The 13,362-nt window shown below is 41.3% G+C and overlaps 1 protein-coding gene across 1 annotated transcript; it reads left to right on the top strand.

The window, feature by feature from the left end:
• Window positions 1-2,145: 2,145 nt before the first annotated feature.
• On the top strand, window positions 2,146-10,220 carry LOC115418539 (5-hydroxytryptamine receptor 3E-like). The gene is made up of 9 exons (XM_030133046.1): window positions 2,146-2,191; window positions 3,401-3,561; window positions 3,666-3,710; window positions 4,041-4,147; window positions 4,256-4,425; window positions 5,905-6,065; window positions 7,507-7,717; window positions 7,798-8,007; window positions 9,700-10,220. The coding sequence occupies exons 1-9, from the start codon at window positions 2,152-2,154 to the stop codon at window positions 9,996-9,998; spliced, it is 1,404 nt and encodes a 467-aa protein (XP_029988906.1). The 5' UTR covers window positions 2,146-2,151; the 3' UTR covers window positions 9,999-10,220.
• Window positions 10,221-13,362: the final 3,142 nt, after the last annotated feature.

Genomic DNA, 13,362 nt, shown 5'->3' with positions numbered 1-13,362 from the left:
TAGACTGAACTAAACAGGTTTATGTGGGTTAGAGTTAGACTGAACTAAACAGGTTTATGTGAGTTAGAGTTAGACTGAACTAAACAGGTTTATGTGGGTTGGAGTTAGACTGAACTAAACAGGTTTATGTGGGTTAGAGTTAGACTGAACTAAACAGGTTTATGTGGGTTAGAGTTAGACTGAACTAAACAGGTTTATGTGGGTTGGAGTTAGACTGAACTAAACAGGTTTATGTGGACAGGAACAGTGGACTTTCTCGAACATAGATAAAGAAATAATAAAAGTAGTTTTGAATGTATTCATGTGTCTGAGTTTATAAAACTTATTCTGTTCTTATATTCAACTGGTCACATTTTAGGGGTAGGGTTAGGGTTAGAGTAGGGGTAGGGGTAGGGTTAGTCTTAGGGTAGGGCTAGGGGTAAGGGTTAGGGTTGGGGTTGGTCTTAGGGTAGGGGTTGGGGATAGTTTTAGGGTTAGGGGTTAGGCTTAGGTTAGGGTTAGGGGTTGGGGTTAGTCTTAGTGTAGGGTTTGGGGTTAGTCTTAGGTTAGGGGTAGGGGGTTGGGGTTAGTCTTTGGGTTAGGGTTGGGGTTAGTCTTAGGGTTAGATTTAACCCTAACTCTAACTAATTTCTTTGTGTTCTATTGATATTTTCCTGAATTTCCACTAGACAAAGCTGTTGGTTTTTTTTTTTGTTTTTTTTGTCACAGTTCTGAACGTCACAAATGACATGAGTGTTGAGTCATATGATAAACTGCACCACAGTATGTCAAAGCAACAAGTGTTTAATATGTATTTAACAAACAAAACAACTGAGGAAACAGGTTCTACATGCATTTGAAACATAGAATAATAACAGCGTTCACATGAGCTTAAAGGTTCAGTATAAACTCCACTGAACATTGTGTTTTCAATAATAACCCTAACCCTAATGAACTGATGATGAGGTGGAAGGGAATATTATGTTTATGTTCATATTTTAAAGGGTTAGGGACAATAATTATCAACACACAAAAGCATAAAAATATGAAGAAACTGAAAAGTGTGTCAGAATGAATGTTAGCATGAATGAACAATGAATGAGTGAATAAATTAATGAATGAGTGAGTAAGTGAGTGAGTGAGTGAGTGAGTGAGTGAGTGAATGAATGAATGAATGAATGAATGAGTTCTACCACAGTAGGGTCCTTCCCTGTGGACATCCTCTGTCCTTTCAGGGTCTGCATTCTGTCTGTCCCTGGACTTGTGTGTCCTCCCCTCATTGGACATAAACTCCTGATCAAAATGTACAGACCAGTTTTAAAAAATGTATGAATGCATATTTTTCACTTCAGAAGGTTCTAAGTAGAGTTTCAAAATTCAAAAGAAGAAACGGGAGTGAGACAAAAACAAATGTGAGTAAATTAAACTGAAATAGTCTGTTCATTATAGACAACAACTGTTTATGTGGCTATTGAAAACACATCATTATTTTATATGTACTGTAGAACTATCAAATACTTGTCATTTATTTGTAAATATGTTCTTATCTGTGAGGGCACATATATGACAGTCACACCATATGACATTTTTGATAATTTGATCAAAATTCTAAGTAGAAATGTTCAAACACCCACAACACTTTTGGTGTTATTGGACAGTATCATGTCAGAGGAACAACATTTAAATAAATATTCTGAAAAAATACACATTTTTATTAGTTAGTATGTGACACATGGACAGTCTGAAATGTGTTATTCATCAAATATAGATAGATAGATAGATAGATAGATAGATAGATAGATAGATAGATAGATAGATAGATAGATAGATAGATAGATAGATAGATAGATAGATAGATAGATAGATAGATAGATAGATAGATAGATAGATAGATAGATAGATAGATAGAATGTAATGTAAGGTGTGTGCACTACTGACAGACTGGTCCATGTTTAATATTTTTTTTATCCAGTGTTTGGATGACACTGAACAAAGACCAACATTAAACACATTTAAAGGAGAGAATGAACATAAACCACATCCTGGTTTGACCAGTTATACTAAAGAGGCAAACAGCCTTCAGCCAATCATCATCATTTGGTCCCAGTTCTCCTGTCTGTTAAAGAATAGACGTAGATAAGACCAACATAAGAACTACAGGTGACACACGACATGAACACTGCTGGGTTCTTCTGTTTTCTGATGGTTCACGGTAAGTGGAAGCACATCTGACAACAGCTCAGTGAACTGATGGAAATAAACTGATCAGTTAGGGGTTAGGGCTGGTGGGTTAGTGGGTTAGGGTTAGTGAGTTAGGGTTAGTGGGATAGGGTTAGTGGGATAGGGTTAGGGTTGGTGGGTTAGGGTTAAGGGGTTAGAGTTAGGGTGTTAGTGGGTTAGGGTTGGTGGGTTAGGGTTAAAGGTTAGGGGGTTTGGGTTAGTGGATTGGGGGGGTAGAGTTAGGGTGTTAGCGGGTTAGGGTTAGTGGGTTAGGGTTAAGGGTTAGGGGTTAGGGGCAGTGTCGGCTGCTCATCTTTCAGACAGGGGAAGCTCATTGTCGGCTTACATCAAAAAAAATGTCCAGTTATTTAAACATAAATTCGTTCCTTTTTAAGAAAATGGTCAGTGACCTTATCATACCAAGTAAACAAGAAAACACTGAAATTATGTTAAATTGAAACAAGGAAGTACAATGAGTGTGTTTTATTTACAGTGTAAGAAATGAACAAGTAATTTCGTAGTGGTTTCTCTGATTTCACAGCAGAATGTGTGACGGTATTAAACTGAACTGTGTCAGTGAAGGAGGAGATCTGAAAACAGCTGTCAATCAAACGGGATTCAGCCTTTCAACTGATCCTCCAATCAGCGTGTGGAAGCCTGGCGTCCAGCCCGGCCGAGCTCCGCCCACAGCTCCATTCACCCCGAGAGATGCCGAGCATCCAGGGGCGGGACAATATGGTGGCATTTATCCAATTACTGTCCAGTTTAGAGTCAATGAAAAAACCAGTTCCACTCAGTCCCATTGAAGTGCATGGACGCTGAGCGTCTACGACAAATGCACTGAGCAGAGATGTATGAGAAAACACAGACACAGGAATGGAGGAGAAGTGAACAACATCCAGTCCCATGACTGGTGACAAAGCTGATTCTGAACGAACTCGTCTGTGAGATGAACGTGTTCTAACACATTTGTAGACAATGAAAAGTCAACACAACTGAACAGATTTAACAATTTAATTTTTGTAATTTTAGGGGAAGCTGAGCTTCCCTTGCAGTCTGAGAGAAATCACCTCTGGTTAGGGGGTTAGGGTTAGTAGGTTAGTGGGTTAGTGGGTTAGGGTTGGTGGGTTTGGGTAAGGGTGGGTTAAGGGAGTTAGAGTTAATGGAAATGAACTAACCTTCCTTGGTCCTTCTGATCCAGGTTTGGGTTGGACCTTGAACTGTTCCAGTCCGACCCCAGATTCTTTGTTTCAGGAACTTCAGAAGGATTTATTTTCTAAAAAGTTAATCCGTCCTGTAAAAAACCTCCGACATTCAACTAATATAAGTTTGTCCATCACCGTGGTGGGGATTTTAGGAGTGGTGAGTCTACAGCTGAAGCCTCTGCATGTCTTATTATCCAATCATTTCCAAATAATAATAATATAAACCTGCTCCATGTGTGTATTTATTCTGTTTTTATGTAGAATGAGAAGCAGCAGTCACTGACTACATTCATATGGCAGATCCTGGTGAGTGGATGTGGAAATGTGTTCCACTGTTAAAGTAACTGTAAATGTGTTATTATAGTTACTGTACAAACTGTCACCAGAACAGTTCAGTCATTTCATCTACTTCCATTTATTATCATATCTATTATGGGATGGCACAAATGTCCATAATGCTCTTATTGACAGGTTGATTTCTTCAGCTATAGCTGGTCGTCACAGATAAAGCTCTTTGTTGTTTTCATTTTGTAGTTTTAATAATAGAAGTGAATCCATCGTTCAGAACAGAATTCTAGGTGAAATGACACAAACGTCTCCATAAAAGTTTGTCCTCTGGTGTCTTCTGCGGCGCAGGAGTGGGACATTGAAGGCTTGAGCTGGGACGAGCAGGAATGTGGCATCAGAAGAATCTCCGTCCCACGGGACATGCTGTGGAGCCCAGACGTCCACGTGGTCCAGTTGTACGGTTCAGATGTGGTTGTACGGTTCAGATGTGCCCCTCATGTCTCATATTGGACCTGTAACCCAGTCTGACTGGACCTGATGTTCTAACTGTGTTTGTGTTCCAGCATGGAGGACAGCGCATCTCCTCAAACCCCCTTCGTTTACTTGGACAACAGTGGGCGGGTCTTCGATGACAGACCCCTCAGACTGGTCACTTCCTGCCGATTAGAAATCTACTATTTCCCCTTCGATGTCCAGAACTGTTCTCTGACCTTTGGATCATATCTGCACTTTGGTAAGTCTGCCCCAGACCCAGTCCAGGTCCGTTCATTCAGGTTCAACTTAAGGACACCGGTGTTTAGTTTTGGGTCACATCGATGGAATGAACAGGATCAATATTCTGATGGGAAATGAACATGTTATGATACGTTTATATTTATTATAACATATTTCCATCTTATCATAAGTCACTTCCTGTTCTAAAAACCTTACAGCTGCAATGATTAACTGATTAATCAAATTACTTATTGACTTAGATTAATCAATAGAATCAATTCTGTAAAAAGCAGAAAACCCACCAAATCAAATCCATATTAAATGTATTTAATCCACTGGGAACATGTGACAGTAGTTCAGTTCAAAGCAAAACAAACACAACAATGAGAAATGATACAATCAAACAATACAACAGATACTAACCCTAGGGTTTGGAACCCAGACACTAACAGAACTACAGAACTGGACTGGCCTAAGATTAGATCTGCCTTTATCTGCCTGGACCTGGTACTGGTGGACTAGGAAGGAGACCTGGACTGGACCTGAACTAACCTGTGGGGGGGTCACTTTTCAATCTGATTCTGTTTCTTGGGTTAGGGTTAACAGTTGTTCCAGACAGTTAGGGTTAGGGCAGGGGTCAGCAACCCTGGTCCTAGAGAGCCACTATCCTGCATGTTTTAGATGTTTCCCTCTTCCAGCACACCTGATGATCATTATGAGGCTTCTGCAGAGCTTGATGATAGGCTTATCATTTGAAACAGGTGTGTTGGAAGAGGGACGCATTCTAAAACATGCAGGATGGTGGCTCTCTAGGACCAGGGTTGCTGACCCCTGGGTTAGGGTTAGTGGGTTAGGGTTAGGGTTAGGGTTAACAGTACCATCTGTGGACTTTAGGAGGACCCCACCTGCTAAAGTTCTGTTGATTTAAAGCAGACAGAACAACCTCCAAGTTTGGGTAGAATAGGAAGGATCCTCCTATAAGGCAGCAGAATCAGTCTTATTCTTATTCTTATTCTTATTCTTATTCTTATTCTTATTCTTATTCTTATCTTAAGAAAGCCATGTTCTGTCGGAGCTTAGTCATCAGTTCGTTCAGATTATTTCTATCTATTTTATTTCTTTGTATATTTAAAGGTTCCTGTAGCTTTTCATTGTTCATCCCAGGTGATTACCTTCTGTGACTGCAGTGATGGCAGTGGTATTACCATCAGTATTTGGGCTTCACTTAGGTTTAAAACAGATGTATAATTGCCAGTATACATCACTCCATATCATTTATATATATAAATATAAACCACAGCTGTTGATGAGTGAATAAACTAAAAATACACAAACCACTGAACACATTTGGTTCCTTTTGTTCTACTACTACTACTACTATTATTATTATTATTATTATTATTATTATTATTATTATTATTATTATTATTATTATTATCATTATTATTATTATTATTCTGTGGTTCTTCTGTCTGATGTGTGTTCTATGTCATTCCAGCTACAGATATAACTGTGAGTGCTGGCAGTTCAGCTGCAGATGTTCTGAGTGAGTCCACAGACGTCATCTACACCCAAGGGGAGTGGGAGCTGGTAGGCATCAGCATCGCTCCATCTGTCCTGGACTTAGATGTGGGAAGTTACTCTGAGATCACATATTTTGTAAGTACTGACTAATATCTGTAACCTCTGTTCTACAGACAAACAGGTGACAGATTAAAGGAAAAACACACAACATGTTGTGTTCATCTTTGAGCTGTTTCTGTGAGCTGTGGTGGAGGATGAAGGGTCAAGAATCACTCATTTAGAGCCTCAGTGGTCAGGGTTAGGGTTAGGGTTAGGAACAGGGTTACTGACCCTGTTCCTAACCCTGTTCCTACAGATCAGGTCTGTCCAAATGAACTTGTTAACTCAGCTGAATCCATCCTCCTGCTGAATGTGATCATAAATGTGAACTCCATGAACCATCTACAGCGGAATGACTGTGAACGTCTGCTCCAACACATGTGGGTCAGTTTGTTCCAGTAGAGTTAGAGTTAACGCACACGAACAAATGATCAGTTGATCCAGTAGTGACAGGCAGCAGAACCGACCCACAAAGATGGAAGAGCAGAACCAGCATGCTGGCCCTCTGGATGGAAATATGAGGAGAAAAAAAAACAAGACGAAGCAGTCGACCCACACAAAGGATTAGACACACTCTGAAGGAAGGGGTTTAATATTCACTGAAGCACTTCCACCTTAAAATACCACCTTAACACCAAACATATGATAGTCTGGATTCTGTTAGCACTACGGCTAACGGGTCAGCCAGGTTGGACAAACACGTTAAGTGCAGATATATTCACTTCTGTAATGAGTCTCTTTGTTCATGCAAAATGACGTGATAAATATAGATTACAAATGAATGATATTAGTTATGATTAATTGAAATTAATTCACAGCAGCTCTGAGATTAATCTGAATGAAAAATTTTAATTGTTTGACAGTACTAGTTTTTATGTTTCAGAATCATCGCAGTCGTCAACAGGATGTCTGTTTGCAGGCTCAGCTTAAACATTTTAATCCTTTGACAGCACTAGTAAATATATATATATATATATATATATATATATATATATATATATATATATATATATATATATATATATATTTTTTTTTTTATATTTATATTTATTATTATCATGTAATTTTACTGAAACATTGCTTTGGTGATTAATCCCTAGTATGTAACCAGATAACCAGGTGGTCATCTCTCCCCAGATGAAAGTCTGTGAGTCTGTATTTTTGAACATGGTTCCTCTCTTCCATGTAGACTACTGCGCTTTACTGTAATTTTTGAAACAGCCCGCATATATCCTGTGGTATGTCGTGTGCCTCCACATGTCGTATAAATAATCATGGTGGGTTTGGGTTAGGGTTAGGGTTAATGCCAGGACCCTCTTTTGGTCCCAGTCCGGCCCTGAACCCAGCCCTACAAAGGCTTTGGCTGTTTTTTTGTAAAAATCTGTCATTTCATCCATTTTCAGACCCTTTTTGTCCGTCATTTGTTTAATCCATCATCCAACTTCTGAACTAACCCTTAGATCTTCTGTGCCTTTAGCTGACTTTGCGGCGCTCCCCGGCCCTGTACGTGGTCAACCTCCTGATCCCCAGTGGTTTCCTCATCACCGTGGACCTGTTCAGCTTCCTGCTTCCTCCCACCAGCGTGGACCGGTCGTCCTTTAAGATGACGCTCATCCTGGGTTACACTGTGTTCCTGCTCATCATGAACGACCTGCTGCCGTCCACTGGAAATGCCACGCCGCTCATCAGTGGGTTCAACCTCTACCTCTGTTTGGTGTAGGATCGTCCCTCTTTGACCACTCCAACCTTTCCTGTTTCTTTCCTGCAGGTGTTTTCTTCTCAATCAGTCTGGCTCTGATGGTGGCCAGTTTATTAGAGACAGTGTTCATCACTCACCTCCAGCTCAGCTCCACTTCCTACCGTGCAGTCCCTCATTGGCTCAGCGTCCTTGTGCTACACTATCTAGCTGTTATTGTTTGTTTCCCTCCACTGAAAAAAAGCAACCGAAAAACTGTATCCCTTCACCAAGCATCAGCAGGTAGAATAACGACTCTATATCATCTGACTGGAAGTTTACTTTTAATCCTTACTGCATTTCTACTGTTTTTTTTTTTTTTGTTATCACAGACACCTTCAGTCATGAATCAGCTGTTTAATCAAACTATAATGAACTAGAACCAACAGTTAAAGCTGATTTCAGTAGATGTTCTTTATCTTTGTTGTTAATGAGAAGGGTTGATAACAGATTCCCATTTTTGTCTTTACATTTGCATGTCAGAGATTTATGTTACAGCTGCCACATTATTTGTAAAAATAGAATATCCCCATTATACAAAAGTCTTTCATGTGCAGGCGACCTACAGACATTATGACTGTGGTCAAATACTGATGTAGTTCCATTGTGCTAATGTAACAGTATAGAGAAACTCTTCTCATTCATTGGGAATACCAAAAAAGATTGTGAATGGTTTCAAACTACTTTTAAAGTCCAGAGAAATTTTGAAAAATCACAATGAACTATTATTAACACTAAGAAAAATAAAATAAAATTCTGACTTCACTGTGAACCAAGAGGTCGGAACATTCCAAGTGTAATCCAAAAGGACTGAGTATATGAACCATGAGCAGACACAGGAACAGGACAGATGACAGGCTTACAAAACATGGTTTGACATCTATCTATCTATCTATCTATCTATCTATCTATCTATCTATCTATCTATCTATCTATCTATCTATCTATCTATCTATCTATCTATCTATCTATCTATCTATCTATCTATCTATCTATCTATCTATCTATTTTTTTATTTATTACTTAGAAGGTATTTTTTAATTATTGACTTTTTTCACACTTGCTGGAAATACGTAATCATCGTGGAAAAGGACGTCCTGCCAAGGGTCAACACAGTGAAACCAAATGGACCAGAGTGGACACAATGAGCCATTTGACAAATATTACATTTGTAGATGTTGTGAAGGCTCATTGAAGAAAACTCTGTAACTAAAAAGAACTAAATCAATAAAAGGTACAAATGTTTCCACGAGGAATTTGTCCTTTAATATCAGGGAAAGAAGAGAGTGATCAGACTGTTAGTGAACTGATAGAACCACAAGTCATTAGCATGTTTACGAAGACAGAATGTATGTCTAATGTCCAGTCGACCTTAGGAAGCATCACAGTCTGTTCAGGGTTGTCCAAGTGGACGTCTGCTATGTAGCATCAGTAATGTTAGCCCAGTGCTAGCATCAGTTCACTTTTTTTTGGGTAACGTTTGTGTTTATGTTCGTGTGTCTGTCAAATCCACTAGATGGGCAGGTTCTTCTGAGGCCTAGATGCTACAAATCTCAGAGAAAAAACAGCCAACAGTGATTCCCAGCATGTAATTTTTGGATATGAAATGTCTGCTGCAGACATACGTACTACCCTTTTAATCACAAACTTTAGTCCCTCATTCCGCCGGATCGCCTAAACCTCACTGTCCACAGGACAAGACTGAAAGGACAGATGCAGCTGCTTTTGGGCAGAACTAGGCCAACCTGGAACGGTACTAAAACACTCTTCACTTGTGCCACAGTTGCCCTTATAGGCCAGGAAGTAGTATTCCGCGATGATTGCGTATTTCTGATCAAAAATACAGAAGTTCTGAAAAAAGTCTGTACGACTGATGTATAGATGCAAATGTTTACAGACCTTCACTCAAAAATATGACTGTTTTACAACATACAGGAATGAAGAACACCATCCACATCTCAGTTCCAGGCCTTCAGAACATCTCCGGTGACACATTAACAGTTCAACAGTGTCAGGACCCGGTTCTGGACGAGCTGAGGAAGATGAACAAACACCTGGGTACCATCCGCCTCCAGATGGAGAAACAGCTCCAGAGCTCCAGGAGCTCCCAGGACTGGCAGACCATGGGCGTCATCATCGACCGGCTGCTCTTCGGCCTCTACATCCTCTTCATTTCTGTCAGCTTCATCACCATCATATGCATCTGGACCTTCAGTTCCTCACTGGCTACATGAGATGCTGGGAAGTCCGTCCATAAAACCCCATAATCTACTGGTACTGGTGCAAATATCAGCAGATGATGATCAAAATATTCAGACCTCCGTCAGGGCTGATGTTGGACCCCACATACATCTGGGTTTATTGTGGCTTTTTTTCTGCTTGTCTTTTGTACTTTTGTCCTTCCAACCTTTTCCCTTAACCTCCTAAGACCCACTGTCCACATTTGTGGACAAGAGTTTCACAACTTTATACAAAAAAAAAGAAAAGAAAAGAAAACTGTCCACCACAAAGGACATTCCATAAAAATTTTAAAAAGTGCATCTGAAAAAACTGTTGCATCATGATGTTTCCGGTATAGGCACTTATTTAATAAAAAACAAAAAAAGCTTGTACTTTGCTGACATGTCCTGGGTCTTAGGAGGTTAATCCTAAACCAACCCTTCTTTAAGTCCAGGCTGTTTTCATGTCCAAGTCCAACCACTCTGGAACCAGGGCTTTTGTCCCCTGGATCATCTAGACCACCGGTGTCAAACATGCGGCCCGTGGGTCAAAACCAGCCCTCCAAAGGGTCCAATCCGACCCCTGGGATCAACTGGTGAAATGTTAAAATGACACTGAAGATATGAACAATCAAAGATGATCATTTTAGTTCAGGTTCCACGTACAGACCAGTAGGATCTAAAGGGGGTCAGAACCAGGCAAATACTGTCCAAAAACCTAGAAATAATAAATAATGGGGCAAAATGTTCCCTTTGTTTCAGTAAAATTACATGAATATGTTTACATTTGCAAACTATCCTTTCACAAAAAATACGACTAACTTGAAACAAATATGAACAACCTGAAATGTCTTAGGTGTTCATTCATTTTCTGAACCCGCTTTATCCTCACTAGGGTCACGGGGGTCGCTTGGAGCCTATCTCAGCTACATAGGGGCAAAGGCGGGGTTCACCCTGGACAAGTCACCAGTTCATCGCAGGGCTGAACATATAGAGACAAACAATCACTCTCACATTCACACCTATGGGCAATTTAGATTAACCAATTAACCTATCAGTGCATGTGTTTGGATGGTGGGAGGAAGCCGGAGTACCCGGAGAGAACCCACGCAGACACGGGGAGAACATGCAAACTCCACACAGAAAGGTCCCACCCCCCGTCGACTGGTGTTGGAATCGAACCCAGGACCTTCTTGCTGTGAGGCACGAGTGCTAACCTCGCCCCTGTCTTAGGTGTATTTATTTTATTTGATTTTTTCCAATATTCTGTCTGTTCTTAAATATTTTGTGTATTTGTAGATGCACTGTGATCTGTACATTATAATTCATATGTACATAATAAACTGAGGCAGAATAGTGGTAAAACTGCACTTATTTTTCTTAAAGACATTTCAGGTTGTTCATGTTATTCACATTTGTAATGAAACTTTGTAGATGTAAACATGTTCATAATGTAACTGTCCTTTTTTCACTGTTATTATCCTACTGGTCTGGCCCAGTTCAGATCATATGGAGCTGACTGTGGAACTGAACTAAAGTCCATTTGACAGTTGTTTGACAGTTACAGACATGTATCTAACCTCATACCAGTGTGTCTCACTGTTTCATGGCATTTTCTTTATCAATCTATTTAATAAAGGTTCTCTTCTTTTACCGGATACATACTCAAATCAATAACACAACAAACATTAACCAGAGGAAATGACATCACTATCAGAACCAGACCCAGCTCAAAACAGCGCTGTTTTTAAGGTGGTCCTACTGTTAAGGTGGTGCTGTTGTGAAGGTGGTTCTGTTTTTAAGGTGGTGCTTCTGTTAAGGTGGTCCTACTGTTATGGTGGTCCTACTGTTAAGGTGGTGCTGTTGTGAAGGTGGTTCTGTTGTTAAGGTTGTCCTTCTATTAAGGTGGCACTGCATTTATGGTGGTGCTTCTGTTAAGGTGGTGCTGTTGTGAAGGTGGTTCTGTTGTTAAGGTTGTCCTTCTATTAAGGTGGCACTGCATTTATGGTGGTGCTTCTGTTAAGGTGGTGTTGTTTTTTTATGGTTGCCCTACTGTTAAGGTGGTGCTTCTGTTAAGGCGGTCCTACTGTTATGGTGGTCCTACTGTTATGGTGGTGCTGTTGTGAAGGTGGCACTGTTTTTAAGGTGGCGCTGCTGTTAAGGTGGTGCTGTTGTGAAGGTGGTTCTGTTTTTAAGGTTCTCCTTCTATTAAGGTGGCACTGCATTTATGGTGGTGCTTCTGTTAAGGTGGTGTTGTTTTTAAGGTTGCCCAACTGTTAAGGTGGTGCTGGTGTGGAGGTGGCGCTGTTTTAAGGTGGCCTTACTGTTAAGGTGGTGCTGTTGTGAAGGTGGTTCTGTTTTTAAGGTGGTGCTTCTGTTAAGGTGGCCCTACTGTTAAGGTGGTGCCTCTGTTAAGGTGGTCCTACTGTTATGGTGGTGCTGTTGTGAAGGTGGTTCTGTTTTTAAGGTGGTACTGCTGTTAAGGTGGTGCTGTTGTGAAGGTGGTTCTGTTTTTAAGGTGGCACTGCTGTTAAGGTGGTGCTGTTGTGAAGGTGGTTCTGTTTTTAAGGTGGCGCTCCTGTTGTGGTTGTACTGTTGTTAAGGCTGTGCTTCTGTTAAGGTGGCGCTGTTTTTAAGGTGGTGCTGTTGTGAAGGTGGCACTGCCACACCTGCCTGCTGTTGGTGTCCAGGTAGACCTCCATCCTCCTCCTGTCTCCTCCTCCTGTCTCCTCCTGTCTCCTCCCCCTGTCTCCTCCCCCTGTCTCCTCCTGTCTCCTCCTCCTGTCTCCTCCTGTCTCCTCCTCCTGTCTCCTCCTGTCTCCTCCCCCTGTCTCCTCCCCTGTCTCCTCCTGTCTCCTCCTCCTGTCTCCTCCTGTCTCCTCCTCCTGTCTCCTCCTCCTGTCTCCTCCTGTCTCCTCCTCCTGTCTCCTCCCCCTGTCTCCTCCCCCTGTCTCCTCCCCCTGTCTCCTCCTGTCTCCTCCCCCTGTCTCCTCCTGTCTCCTCCTCCTGTCTCCTCCTCCTGTCTCCTCCCCCTGTCTCCTCCTGTCTCCTCCTCCTGTCTCCTCCTCCTGTCTCCTCCCCCTGTCTCCTCCTGTCTCCTCCTCCTGTCTCCTCCTGTCTCCTCCTCCTGTCTCCTCCTGTCTCCTCCTGTCTCCTCCTGTCTCCTCCTCCTGTCTCCTCCTCCTGTCTCCTCCTGTCTTCTGGTTGCTTCTGTACAGAACTGTTTCCAGACCTAAAGGTGGTGTTGCTCTCCTTCAGCAGCTGCTGGACCTCCAGGTTCATCTGGTTGGGGTCGACACGTTTATGTTTAATTAGAAAAATATTTATCATAAGGATCAACTACAGATCTGATTGGATGGTGTTGCCATGGTAACAAACT

The sequence above is a fragment of the Sphaeramia orbicularis genome, chromosome 4 (assembly GCF_902148855.1).
Source record: "Sphaeramia orbicularis chromosome 4, fSphaOr1.1, whole genome shotgun sequence".
NCBI lineage: Eukaryota > Metazoa > Chordata > Actinopteri > Kurtiformes > Apogonidae > Sphaeramia > Sphaeramia orbicularis.
The sequence above is the reverse complement of the archived record's forward strand: the minus strand, read 5'-3'. Positions and strand labels throughout refer to the sequence as shown.